Raw genomic sequence first — 14,600 nt, forward strand, 5'->3', positions numbered from 1 at the left:
GCACAACTTTAGTATAGCAAAATGAAGTATGTGCACCAATTTAAATAAAAAAGCTGTTCCCCAGTGCCAGATTGGGCACTTGCTGTTCTGTGATTGTTTGTTTAATTTATATGCCACCTGGCTCCAGGCGGTTCACAAAAACAAAAAACAAACAAGAACAGCTATTAAAACAAGAACTAAAAATCTAACACATTCAACAATTACAGCAATTAAAAAATCCAAACAGCAATTAAATTTGTTTTAAAAATGCAAAAATTACAGCAAATAAAAAAATTTAAACAATTTAAAAAACCAAAACTCAGAAATTACTAAACGCCTGGCTTAAAAATGTGTCTTTAAGGGCTTTTTTTGAAGGCTGATGGCGAAGATCTATCCCAGACCATCTTTGTAGGGCCAGGCCACACTTGTTCCATGCCTAGGCTCTGTGTGCCCTGATCCAGGTAATTCTTTGCCACATCCTTCAATGTGTTTTTAGAAATTCTGAACCGCTTCAGCACCACCCTATGGCCAAATGCACTTCCTCAAGGTGTCCTGTTCCTCTTTCTCTGAACTTTATGACTCTGAGGGGCAGGTCCATTTTTTTTTTTTAAACCACCTTCACCCAGTGATGCCCACCAATTTCCTTAATTCTATAAAGTTTATAGAATAGATGTTCTATCTGCACCAGCCTTCCTGTTGTGACTAATAAAACTTGCAACATTTAACCTAAATGCCCTATATGAAGCAGTGTGGAGTGGGTTGTGGGGGAGGGAATGAACCCTAGGCCAGTTTGTGCCAAGGTAGAAAACAAATCCTACTTGGCACCTCAGCAGCAACCAGCCAAACCCATATTGCTCCATGGGAGAGTTAGAGGAGGCCACAAAAATGCTGAGTGAAAACAGAAGGAAGACACTGAAGTTTCAGAACCCCCTGTCTCTCCTCCAATTGGCTAGAAATGCACAAGGCAGTGTGCTCAGATGGAGTCCTGCTCCCCACTAGCCTTAAAACCTGGCAATTCCCAAGTCTTACTCTTTAGCCCATGCCAGTGACAAAGTCACTCCCCTGTCCACCTGGAATGTGGATGAAGTATTGTTCTATATAATTAATACTTAGGACAAGTATTTGTGTTGATTTTGTTGCCAAAATTAAAACATTTCACCAAGGGGTGAGCAAGCTTTGTGATTCATTCTTCTAAATGGCTTCCTTCCTCTCATTGCTCTTCTCAAACTTCTTCTAAATGGGCTTCCTTCCATGGAACAAATTTCCTTCCACTGAAAATGGAATGTCATTTCCATGATTTTGTTCTACAGTGGTCTGTTTCTCAGAACTGTCCAGCTCCATTCTGTTGACCATGCATTACACCTTTACCACAGAGTGATACCCAGAAGATGTTTTGGTGATTGTATTAGGTTTTTGAGGCTACAGCAGTCTGAGGAGGCTTTCTTCAACTTTCAGTATGGTGGCATATCAGAACACAGAAAATTGTGAATTAATGATTAACTGAATAACACATGACATTAATACATGTCATTGCATCCATGCCAGGGCTTTTGTAGATAGCATGCATGTGGGTGGGTGGGGAGAGGGATACAGATCACAGTTTGGGGGTGGGTAGGGAGGCCAATGGGACCCTTTTCCTTTGTCAAATAGCATCTACAGGGGGCCCTGATGCCCTGATCTGGATTGGGACAACAGTGGACAAGGTGTTATAGCTCTCCTACCTCCCAGTCATAGTTCTGATCTGGACTGGGCCCATGCATGCATGCTATTTGCAAAAGAAAAATTTGCCGAAACTCTAAGCTCAGTGACAAATGTGCGTGGAATCTCTAGCTAGAAGATTCCCTATAATGTTCCACCCCGCAATAGTTGTTCATTCCTAACGAACTTCAACAGTTCCCCTATCTAAACTTTATGAGTTGATATAGCATTGCCCCCCTGTGAAATGCAGATTTAGGCCATCAAGGTTCCCTTTTCTGAAATTCCTGGTGGTCCTGACTGTTCTGTCCCATTGCAGGTGATCCTGGCTGAGCTGGTCCAGTCTGGGTTCCAGTGCTCCTTCTCAGATGATGAGGATCTGAACACCATCGCAGAGGGTGACAGCATCTATGCATTCCAAGCTCCACTCTCCTTTAGCAGGGGCAACTCTTCTCGCCTCTCAGGTATGCCCTGTTGTGATGGGTGGAAAATACCCTGAATGCTTCCCATGACTTGCAAATAAGGGATCTCTTTGTTTGTCTGCAGTAGTGGTGGCAGCCTTTGGGGGGCAGTGTGCCACGTTCACTTTAAGTCCCAAGTATGAGAGAGTGCTGCACTGGAGTCCTTATGCAGACCCACTCCTTGTACCTTGATGTGACTTTGCCTCTTGCCTGCTGAGCCAGGGGGCAGGCAGGAGTGCAGGCCTGGCTATATGGCATAGCCAGGTCCATGGGCCCTTCTGCATCTGTCTACATGGGCCATCCATAGTTAACAAGATGAGGTGTCAGGCACTAAGAGGATTAAGTTCTCTTGTAGCAAATGGGAGAGAGAACATTCTTGCGTTCCCCCACTCGGATGAGACTAAAGACGTACTTTCCCTTGGGTGCTGCCTGAGGGCCAGACTAGATGTGATACTGGCAGGTGATTCATGCGTTTAAGTGTGCGTTGACACAATCATATAGGAAGCAAGGGGTAAATGTCCATTTAAGAGGCAAAAGGGTGAGGAGAGCTGAACATTTCCCCTTCCCTTGTGCATCTCCCTGCAGGTCCTCTCCCTTCATGTTTCTCTCCGCTGGGCTCACTTCCAGTATTGGAGCCCCGGCAGGGAGAAGAGAGTTAACGGGAAAGGGCTGTAGAGGTTTCAGCTGAGGAATGGGAAGGGTCAATTCCCCTCATCCATGCACCCATTTTGCTTCTTATAAACAGTACCTTCCCTCACCCCAGTTTCTACAGGATTGCAGCAAATCTACGTTTTTAAAAAGCACACAGATCTCCCACTCTCATGTCTAGTTTGGTCCTGGGGAAACTGGAGAGCCATGTGACAGCTGTGCCTGTGACTGATGGCAGCCATGAGAAGGCATGGGCCCTCTATTCAGAGACCAAGCAAAGGTATCCAGACTTACCTGCAGAAGGCTCAGTGCTGTGCCCAGTGGCTGCAAGATTAGTGTTTCTTCAAAGACAGTACGTGGGCTGCTATTGTGAAAGTCATGAATGATGCTTGCTTAGCATCATTCAGAAGCCAGAGTGAAGGAAAGGATGAAACCTGATGGAAGAGTGAACTGAGAATGTTTTCCGGCATTGATGGGATCACTGCGAGGCCAGCAGCTTTCACTGAAAGCGGGGGCTATCCATCACTCTGCCCTTGTTTCATCCAGCTAGCACAGATTAGCAGCAGTCACAGCAGTCAGCCGCTAGATGATTGGGCTTCAGGGGCTCTGTCATTGTAACAGCATCCTATTAAGATCTATAGCCTAGTGATCGTATCATGAGGCCACTGGGAAATACCCTCTCCCTGCAGAGTCGGTAATACCATTTTTCCTCTTGGGGAGCAGGGGCTTTTCTTCTTGCTTGTGCTCCACAGGTGAGGCCTGGTCTGCTCTGAAGGCATGTTATGCCTGCAGGTTGCCTGCAAGGATCCTTTTGCCAGGATGGGAAGCTGCTGTGACTAAGCAGGACCAAGTGTGACTTACAAACTGAATTGCGGGTTCTGGGAAGAACTGTATAAATGGTGTACTGCTTATCAGCCCAGAACCCTTTCCCCTGTAATGATTCACTGACTAGTCTGCCTACCATCTAAGCTGAAAGCTGATCTGGCTTTGTAAACATGAATGGATGTTAAAACCAACAAGGACAATATCCAAAAGCTTTCCTAATTTACAGAGATGCTTTTCTATTCCTCTTGCCTCTAGCCAGGTAACTATTGTGCTGTGAGTTTCTTCTCTGGCCATGGGTTCTCCTATTCATTTTGTGCGGGGTGGGGGTCACCTTTGACTCCTACTGTGCCGCTCTCTCCTGGCCAATGAGAGCCATTTCACAGATCCAGAAAGAGCATGCAATGCGGTTCTAATAGGCCAGAATCGCCTCAAAAGTTGTTCGGAAGCACCTCCCATGTCAGAATCTTGCTGCCTGTGGAAAGCTCACACATCAGGGCAAACAACTGGAAGGGAGGGAGGCTGGAATTGATGTGGAGGTTCTTCAAAACACGTGCATTCTGAGGTGGTCCCTGGCCCATCAGAGGCACCCTATTTTGTGTGGCTCAAGATGATTGGATTAGCTACCAGGCTCTCCCCCGCAGTGCTTCTTCATGGGGGACAGTGAAGTTCCTTATGATCTGTCTGTCCTTTGTTTCAAGGTTTCTGTTTACTGCAGTTATCCGCTACCTGCTTCCCATCTTCTCTTTGGTTTCTTTTTTTGTTGGGAAATAGAGATAAAATGTAACAAACGGATAGTTTGCTACGAATAACTCATGCATATTGTTCTGCATGCAGATTTTAGATTTGGGATAGGGGAAGAAGGGTTAGAGAATTTACAAGGCTCTGATCATTTTTGGTCAGAGAATGTCTTTCAGTTTGATGTTTTTCCCCTGCCCCTCTACATCTAATGTGCTACCAATGTGAATTATGGGCTGATTTGGCCAGATGAAACAAGAGTGGAAACTGTAGTCCAGTATCAAGACAGCACTATATTAGGAGCACTCGAGCATTTGTTACAGAGCAGGGATATGCCTGTTGAAATATAATGTTCTGACCCTTGCTTCTCAGACAGTTGGGGACTGTATTTATGTGAAGGAACCAGGGATCTCAAGCAAAAGAGAAATATGTCTGCGCACCCTCACCTGACTACAGTTCCCAGGTTCTTGGGAAGAAGCAATCACTTTTACACTGGTTCATTCATTTGATTTCTATACCGTCCTTCCAAAAATGGCTCAGGGCAGTTTACACAGCAAACAAATAAGATGGATCCCTGTCCCCAAATGGCTCACAATCTATAAAGAAACATAAGACAGACACCAGCAACAGTCATTGGAAGTTCTGTGCTGGGGGTGGATAGGGCCAGTTACTCTCCCCCTGCTAAATAAAGAGAATCACCACATTAAAAGGTGCCTCTTTGCCAAGTTAGCAGGGGTTGGGGTATGTAGTGTAGATGTACTTGAGGTTTGTAGTGGTTGAGGTTTGTAGTGTAGATATCCTTGAGGTGAACCACTCAGAAGTCCAAGAAGAAGTTGTTTCAGGCTCTTCGAGGGTAGTTAAGGGAAAGTATATAGACTAGGGATGTGCACAAACCCATTCGGCGCTCCTTTTGTGGAGCACCAAACCGGTTCAAATGTCCGGCGTTCAATTTGGTTTGTGCTGTTCACACACACGTCGGCCATTTCCGGTACAACGCTGACAGGGGCTGCAGGGAGGTATACTGCAACCCCACACCAACGCTTTTGAGGAGAGCGCCAGTGGGGGGAAAGCGCCGGGCCAGGTAAAGCACCTCCCTGCCCCTTAAAAGGAACCCCCCCCACCTCCCGGGAGTGCATGAACCAGTTCATGCACATCCCTAATATAGACTTCATTTGGCTGGTTATAATCACTCATATCCTATGTGTGAGCAAGCAGATCAAAGCCAAAGGCAGGTCTGTGTTAAGGTCCCTGAGGCATTAAGGTCACTGGTGCAGGTGCCCCAAGGAAGCTAAATACCCATATAGATCCATAGCACCTCTGCAAACTCAGGCAGAAATACCTGGCAATAATCTCTAGTGCTGCAAGCCACAGGTGAGCACACTGATCTGAAATTCCACTGGTGAGCTGATGTTGCCACTACCTTGCCACTGTACCTTTTGGAAATAGCATTTTTGGAAACACTTTTTTAAAAAAAAGTGGTGTGGTTGCTCTAGAGACTAATTACCTGTGATCAATGGCATTTTACAATTAACATGTTGCCCATCCAGCTCTGTTTTGTGACTAATACAACAGGTTATTTTTAGCCTCTCTGGATCTGGCAGGCAGCCAAGCCTTTCCTGCTTCAAAGGGTCAGGCTTGAATCAAGATAAATTGGCTTTTCAGCCTGTAAACGCTGTAGAGATTCCAGGAGCTCAAGTCAGAGGATGTTGAGAATCTTGGATTGGCAGGAGGATGTAGTTAGGGCAGAAGCCTGTAAGGGCAGAGAAGCAAAGGGGCACAGTGCATCAATTAAACAAACAAAGAAAGAAACCCTAAATAGCTGAAAGTTTGGGCAAAGAAAAGAAATCTATACAGATTTGAAATAATTTGGTGGGTCCTTATCTCTGATGGAAGAGTGAGGAGGAATAGGCTTTAAGGGGCAAATATCTTTCAGTGAGGAAAACTGCTTTGCTTTTAGTCTCGTGATGAGCCTGGAGAAAATGTGTTGCTTTCTGAGTTACATGATCCTGCAAAAGGGCAGGATTTAATCACTGAAGAAGACAGGACAGGAGAGCAGCCATCTCCAGTAGCTTTTGTGTGGTTAAAGAGATGTAGTCTGGACTGCTTTTAAGGGCAGTAGTTGCTAGGGGTGGAGCAGGGGGCGGGGAGGATATAGCCATGGCCAGCACGCTCCATCTAGCTAGAGGTGGCAGAAGAAAGTAATATTAGTCCACTTGACCCAGGTGCTAACTCCATAGAAGTGCCAGATGAGGCTAGTTTTGGGGGGTGTTTTTCATTCAGTGTTTCAGTGGTTATGAACCTAATATGTCCTGCCATCACCAAAGAAAGCATATTCCTACAGTGGTCTTCCAAAGGTAAAGGTAAAGTGTGCCGTTGATTCGATGCCGACTTCTGGCTCCCACAGAGCCCTGTGGTTTTTCTTTGGTAGAATACAGGAGGGGTTTACCACTGCCTCCTCCAGTACTAGATGATGCCTTTTCAGCATCTTCCTATATTGCTCCTGCCCAATATAGGTGTTTCCCATAGTTTGGGAAACGTATCAGCAGGGATTCAAACCGGCAACCTCTGGCTTGCTATTCAGGTCATTTCCCTGCTGTGCCATTAGGTGACTTGGTCTTCCAAAAGAGCATACTATATCCCCTGCCTTCTCTCCCCGCATCTGTTTCCACCCTATGCAGTTCCTGTCTCATCCTGTATAGTATTTAGTAGATGCTTTTCTGTCTGAATCATAGAATTGGAAATGGACTTAGGGCAATCTCATTCAGTTTCCTGCACAAGCTTACAAGAGACGATGCCCTCTAGATACATGCTGGTGTACTGTATAAGGATAAGGGTTTTGAACAAGCAGCATTCATACGGGAAGCTAGTGTAGTGCAGTGATAGAGTGTCGGACTAGGACTAGGGAAGACTAGGTACACATTTGCACTTGGCTGTGAAGTTCACTGGATAACTTGGGACAAGCCACTGCTTTTCAGCCTAGCCTCCTCACAGGATTGTCATATGAATAGCATAGAGGGGGGGGAAGGGAGAACCCTGTACAGTGCCATGAGCTTCTTGGAGGAACATAGGAATGTATGAAGCTACCATACAAAGTCAGGCTGTTGGTCCATCTGGCTCAGTATTGTCTACCAGACCTGTGCACGCAGGAAATTATTGGACCTGACCTGACAGAAAAAATTGTTGAGAGGACTGATATGACCTCCCAAAACTATCAGGCTGGATTGGAAATCTGACAATTTTCTGACACTGTAAGGCAAAAGAGAAGTCACTCCCCTTGTGCTTGGTTAAACGGCCAACGCAGCACCTCTCAGCTAAGAAGCACCATGTTAATGTCAACCCACTTATCTGGCTGCTGCCAGCAGAGGAGCAGACTGTCATTTGTGCGGTTAGGATGTAAAAGGTAAAGGATTTTCTCAGCTGGTGTGGGAGGTCACTCAACATGGGTTATCCCTCCCACTTGCTCCAGAAGGCAGGGAATCTGCAAATGAAGAGACCCTTAGTAAGCCCGCAGAGGTTGGTTCCTTCCAGTCTATTTCCTGCCTTGGCTTTTGTTGGTTCCAGATCGCCTGCAGTTCCCTTCTTTCTCTTTTTCTTTGGATCTATTACACTTCCCCCCTGATATTTACTTTGTTCTTTCTTTGGGATTTTTCTCTCCAATATTTTGTCTTTTATTCCCTTTATTATTTTGGGGTGGTTGTTTTTTTAAAATGGTTTATCTACTCCTCTGTTCTGCTGCCCTGTTCCCCATTCTTTCTGCTGCGGTTCCTTTGTTCCCTGTACTCTCTGCCATGGCAGGGGAACCAAAGAAGGTGCTGGTGCTGGCCTTCAGGGCTCAGCATGCCCGGGCTCAGCTTTTCCTGCCAAACATGTGGGAGGCCTCCCCAGTCGGGGGCGCTGTAGGGCTCTGCTGGTGCCTCCTGGTCCCAGCTTCTCCCATCGTCTACTGCCAGAACGCCAGGAAAGGCTGAGCTAGCCAGAACCAGCAGGAAGCTCCAAAAATCCCCAGCTGCCCAGCGAAAGAAGCGGAGATGATCCTCTCCATGCCAGAGGAAGTGTGATTGGCAGAGAGGTGATGGTGACAGCAAAGGCCTCCGACCAGGTGGCGTTGATTGCACTACCGCCTCCTCCAGTACTCTCCTCAGCAGGACGGCGCGTGCCCTCGGGCCCTTGCACCATCGCCACCTTCCTGATGCAGCAGGGGCAGCCCATTGATTCCAGGGAGACGGATCTCTGTGCACTGTAGCTGGTATCATCCACCACCCAATAGGGGAAGGAATGGAGGAAGCCTGCATTAGCATCAGTGGCGAGGAGAGTGGAGGAGACTCTGAACAGGGAGATGCTTCGACCCAAGAACTGGTGAATGATACCCTGCCCATGGTGGCGGGGGGAGGTCCAACCCTTTGGAGCCACTGAATTCCCCCACAGAGACTTCCCCTCCAGGACACCCCCTCAGCCAGAACTTACAGGGGGTCCCAGCAGTGTGCCTGACTGGTAGGAGTGGGTGGTGGCCATTAAGAAAACTTTTGAGGCCAGCTGCCAAGCTTCCAGGGGGCAGAGGGGACACAAACGGCACAGACATAGCTCCCGCTCCTCATCATCACCTGAGGTGGAACCTTCAAAGATGCAGAAGCGTTCAGTAAAAAGCAAGGGCAAACGCCCAAGGTCCACCTCCCACCTTCCTTCATCTGAATAGTCAGGGGTGGAATCCCCAGACATTTATCAGCCCCATAGTTTCCAGTGGCCTCAAAGACCACTCTGATTCAATCCAAGACCTTTCCTCTTCTAAGGAAGGTGAAGTGCATGATGAGCCCCTTCCACTCCTCCCAGAGGCTATTGTTGCCTGAGGAACAACAACTTATCACTCAATCATTGCTGCCTTGGGTTTGCAGGCTTCTCAGGCAGAGACTAAGAAAGAGCCCTTCCAAGGGTTCACTAGTGCTTCCCTCCTCTGAAATGTCAGTGAATAGGTCCACCATGCCTAAGAGATTTATCAACGTGCTCAAGCAGGAGTGGGATAAACCCTCATCTCTATACGGTCATATACCATGGCAAACAGGATGTAGGATAGGATGTAGAACCTATCTTCCAAGAGGATGTTATGGACTCACTTCAGGTTTCCTCTCTCAATGCCCCAATAGTGGACCTCCTAAGTAGAGTAGTGGTGCCTGCCTTTAGACCCTAACAAACTCAGGTGCAAGCATCTATGTTTATAAAGGGCAGCATATTCTCAAACGCCACGGTGTTCGCAAAGGTGCACCCATAGTTGCACATCTACATCTACAGCGAATGAACATTTATTGTTATCTCGATGATCTGCTGATCAAAGCACGATAGAAGGGGGAGGCCCTGCGGGCATCACACCTGATGTTATCTTGCCTGCGGGTGCACAGATTCCTAATAAATGAAGAGAAGAGTCACCTTGTACCCTTGCAGGTCCTGCAACACCTCAGAGTGATTATAGACACTTCCAGGTTGAGGTTTTTTCTTCCCCCAGACAGGCTGTTGACAATAATATCCCTTTCCAAGGAGTTTCTACTGAGCATTCTGGAGGATCATCTCTGTCTGGCATGCCTACTGGAATTGATGGTGTCTACAATGGACTCTGTTTCATGGGCTAGGATCCACCTGCGTCCCTTGCAATAGCCGTTACTTCCCTACTGAGCACAACTAGCAAGGCTTGATTGTGCACCCCACCTGCCGGGGGACCTACTTCAATCTCTACATTGGTGGATTTTCCCAGAGAACCTCTCCAAGGGCACACCATTCTCCAAGCCTCATAGGATCCTTGTGACCACCAATGTGAACCTGTTGGGCTGGGGGGCCCATTGTCTCCATCTCCACGCACAGGACAGGTGGTCTCCAGTGGAGGTGAAGCACAGTATCAATTGGCTGGAGCTTCGGGCCATCCAACTGGCCCCTTTGGATCTCCTCTCATATACTGGTGGATACCAATGTGCTCATCCGATTGGACAACACATCCACAAAGGTGCATATCAACTGCCAAGGGGGCACGAGATAGAAATCCCTGCATTGCCTGGCATCTGCAATAATCCTCTGGGCAGAGAGGAACCTGAACCCCATTGTGGCACATCATGTCACGGAGTCTCCAACATTCAGCAGGACTGATTGAGTTGCAGGGACATAGACCCTTCAGAATTGAGTCTTCACCTGAAGCTGTTTCAGTGGGTGACTCACCACCTGGGGGGGGGGATGGTGGGGGGGTTTCCACTGAACGATCTGTTTGCCTCTCCAGAGAATGCAAAACTACCCAGGTTTGGGTCTCGTTTTTCAGGTCGGTCGGGGAGGGAGGCAGTGGATGCACTGTCACTACAGTGGCCTCCATTGCTAGTATACACTTTCCCACCAATTCCTCTCCTAGCACATTGTCTCAGATGCCTTTGTTACTCTCAGGCTTCCATGATACTGATAGTGCTATTCTGGCCGAAGTGGCCATGGTTTTCCGAGATTGTGAACCTAAGGGTCGAAGGACCGCTTCATCTTCCAGACAGAAGGGACCTCTTGTCTTAAGGTCCTGTTCTCCATCCAAATGCAGGTTGGCTAAAGCTGACCGCTTGGAGGCTGAGAGGGATTTATTGAACTCTCAGGGTTTGTCAGGTGGTAATCACCATTCTGGCATCAAGAAAACCTTCAATTTAGCAGACCACTTGGAGGCACTTCCTGCATTGGACCTCAAAGTGGGCACTAATGGTGAAGGACTGCTCCTTGTGGGACTTATTGGATTTTATTTTTTTTTACAGGAAGGTCTGTCTTTGGGGTTAAGAGCAGCTACCCTGAAGCAACAGCCCACCTGTCTCACACCTATGCTGTTTCTGGATGGGGTTGCTTCGGAGCGTCTTCAACCTATTGCAGAAGTTTCTATGGCTGGGGGGGTGCGGGGGGAATCATTTATCACATCCAGTCTGTCACAGGTTTCCATCATGGGACCTGCACACTGTACTCCGTGTTCTGCGCCAACCTCTCTTTGAACCTCTGCATGAGGCACCAATACGGATTCTTTCATGGAAGTTGGCATTCCTAGTGGCAATTACTTCAGCATGGAAGGTCTCTGAGCTGAGAGCCCTGTCGGTGAGGAAGGGGCTGTGCATATTTTCAACTTATTCCTGGCCCATCATTTACCCTTAAGGTGAATTTGGTGTTCCCCAGGTCACAGGACATGTACTTACCTTCCTTCTGTCCTCATCCACAGTGCAAGAAGGAGAGGGAACAGCCTAAGCTGGATGTTCACGGAACCCTGTAGGAATATATTTCCAGAACGGAGCTTTTTCGACGTTTGAACTTTCTCTTTATTTCCTATCAGGGTATTGCACTTCGCCAGCCTGTGTCCTCATCCACCATAGGTTGCTTGGTCAAATCTTGCATTACTTAGCGTATGAGCTGCAACACCTGTCTCCACCTCAGGGGGTCACGGCTTACTCCATGAGATCAACTACTACATCAGCTGCTTTCTCCTCGACTGCTTCTCTGGAAGAAATCTGTAAAGCATTTCTATGTGGAAGTCCCCATCTACCTTGTCATGTCCTTAAAGTTGGACATGCATGCTTCCTTCCTCTAGGGCCGCATTTGGTAAGTGGGCATTACACCAGGTTCTGTCAAGGCAGTAGATTCTGGTCCAGGCTTGTTCCCTCTCGTGGGTGTGAGTGGTGGTGTTACCCACAGTGAGTGACCTCCCACACCAGCAGAGAAAGGAACACTGGTACTCACCGTGAAGGTTTCTTCTTGCTGGTGTTAGGGAGGTCACTCATACCCACCTGGGTTGGGCCTGGACCTACCGCCTGGATTGGACTGGGGGTGGGGTATTTTCTACTTCACTCCCCTTTTGCCGTTTCTGTGTATTTCTCTGCATGTACATATGTTGTGGTCCAACTATGTTGACTCTGCTGTGATGGTTTTCTTGACCTGTTGTTCATGTTGGTGTGCTGTTATGATAATCTTTGGGCTCAGGCTTTTCAGTGGACTGGGAAGAACCGCCCTCTGTGGGCTTACTTAGGGTTTCTTAATTTGCATATTTCCTGCCTTCTGGAGCAAGTGGGAGGGATAACCCACAATGAGTGACCTCCCTAACGCCAGCAAAAAGAAACCTTCATGGTGAGTGCCAATGTTCCTTTCCCCTCTTACCTTTTAAATCCCAATCCTCCAAATGGCAACCTGTTTCTCAGCTGGTTGCAGAAATCAGCTGAGAGGTGGCACGCTGGCCATTTAACTTGGCCTAACAGAAATTTCAGAACTCTGGTGGAGTCTGCCATGACAGGAGGAATTCTAGACGGAGTCCCTCCTGTCGTGGCAGAACTCCTTCTGATAATGCCCAACAGAGGGCATATTGGGTCTGATGTGCCTGTCGGGCTGACTCGACTGCACAAACCAGCTGCCTACTGAGACAGTAAATCCTAATCTGAAGCCCTAGGGAACCCCTGCTAGTCAACAGAGATTGGCAGTAGCTCTCCAGGGTTTTAGGCCCAGGGGGCTTTCCCAGCCCTGCTTGGAACTGCTAGGGATTGAAACTGGGACGCTCAGCTTGCAAAGTAGGCACACTACCACTGTTCTGTGGCCCTTCCCCTGGTGTAGAGTGGGTAGAAATATAACAATCAGGACAACGCAGCTATTTTCTTGGACCTCACTTCACCAGTAAAGTTGTTCTGTCGAGTCGGTGTCGACACCTGGCAACCACAGAGCCATGTGGTTTTCTTTGGTAGAATACAGGAGGGGTTTACAATTGCCATCTTCTGTGCAGTATGAGATGATGCCTTTCAGCATCTTCCTATATCACTGCTGGTACCAGTGGGGATTTGAACAGCAACCTCTTGCTCCCTAGGCAAGTTACTTCCCTGCTGTGCCATTAGTACACAATGAATTTGTCCCATTTTGAGGCAATTTGCTCAGCTGGACAAGTTTTGCCTCCCTGCCGGGTCCTACCTCTTCATCCTTTGTATTTTGGTCTATTGTTGTTTGAGCCATTTGTGTGTGTGGTCTTTGCCTTGCAGAGACATTTGGTAGAGCACACCATTCTCACTCTTCTCTACAGGCATTATTTCATACTTGGGATGATATCAGTGAATCTCTCTTAGGGATTGAAAGAAAGGGACCCAGTGCAGAGGACTGGATGAAGGGCTACGGAGATAGATATAGATATAGATATAGATATAATCTCTACACACAGAAAAATAGCATGTGAGGGAGAATAGTTAGCCTGACATGCCTGTGCGCGCTCTCTCTCTCTCTCGGTTTTGTGGGGAGGAAGCATTCAGACATGCGGCAGCCCCCACCCACACACACACCTGCAGCCTGGAAAAAAACATTAAAACTTGCTCCTGCTGATAGTATAAATCCAGGATAGTCTTCCCTCTCTAGTTCTGCAGCTGTGAATTCTGATATATTTGTCTGAATCTGGATTCTGCATAACTGAGACTTCAAGAGGACAGCTTGGGGAAGAAGCAAGATTCATATCCCAGCTGTTGAGGGGGGAATGGGATTTGATGAACCAGGGGGCTGGCAGGGAGTTTGTCTACATGGCTGTATTTTGGGAAGGATTAGCGCGTATATGCAAAATGAAGAGTAAGAGTGGAGAAGAAGTGCCATGGCAGTGATTTATTGCCTCTCTGGGCTAAACAAGAGGCCTTAATTGAAAAACATCAGAGGAGACAGCGTGTGCAGATCTGAGAGATGGAGTTCATGACAATCCTGCTTTTTGGACAGCCCTATTGCCAGGTGGCTTTGATGAATTGTGTAGCCCAAATCTGGGGATATGGAGAGATCAAGCTGCAAATTGGGGTACAGATTGGACTAGTTATGCCTGAGAGCTCACTGCTAGCAATAACAAACACCCAGCCCTAGTATATTACTTATCTAGCTTCTTGGGGTATAAATGTTAATTTTTCCTAGCAGAATCACAGGGTTGGAAGGAATCGGATTAGATCATTTCCTTAAACCTTTGTCCTAAGGCAGAATATCCTGAATTTCTGACTGACTGTGTTTAGGTTTTCCACAAAACGTTCCAGAGGGTGAGAGTCCACAAACCATCTAGTCAATTTATTCCATTATAAGCTGCTGTTATAATTAGGAAGCTCCCCCCACAACCTCGTGCCTGAATCCAGGTGCTATACCCTGCATGATGATGGCTTTTAAAACATCAAAATGGTGTGCTAAGAAAAAGCTGACCTGCAATCTGCACAAATTATGCAAATAAAATACATTTGCATACCACCTCTTTATTCTGGCATTCTGCGCTGTTTATCATATTGC

The 14,600-nt window shown here is 47.3% G+C and overlaps 1 protein-coding gene across 2 annotated transcripts in view; it reads left to right on the top strand.

Annotated features, from left to right (window-relative positions):
* The window catches only part of USP43 (ubiquitin specific peptidase 43), a 141,196-nt gene that overhangs the window by 84,494 nt on the left and 42,102 nt on the right, over window positions 1-14,600 (top strand). For both annotated transcript variants that reach the window (XM_053291042.1, XM_053291043.1), the window contains exon 6: window positions 1,994-2,138. In XM_053291042.1, coding sequence (XP_053147017.1) covers window positions 1,994-2,138 — 145 coding nt within the window. The remainder of the gene's footprint in view (window positions 1-1,993; window positions 2,139-14,600) is intronic.

This window comes from Hemicordylus capensis, chromosome 2 (genome assembly GCF_027244095.1).
Source record: "Hemicordylus capensis ecotype Gifberg chromosome 2, rHemCap1.1.pri, whole genome shotgun sequence".
In the NCBI taxonomy this organism is placed as follows: Eukaryota; Metazoa; Chordata; class Lepidosauria; order Squamata; family Cordylidae; genus Hemicordylus; species Hemicordylus capensis.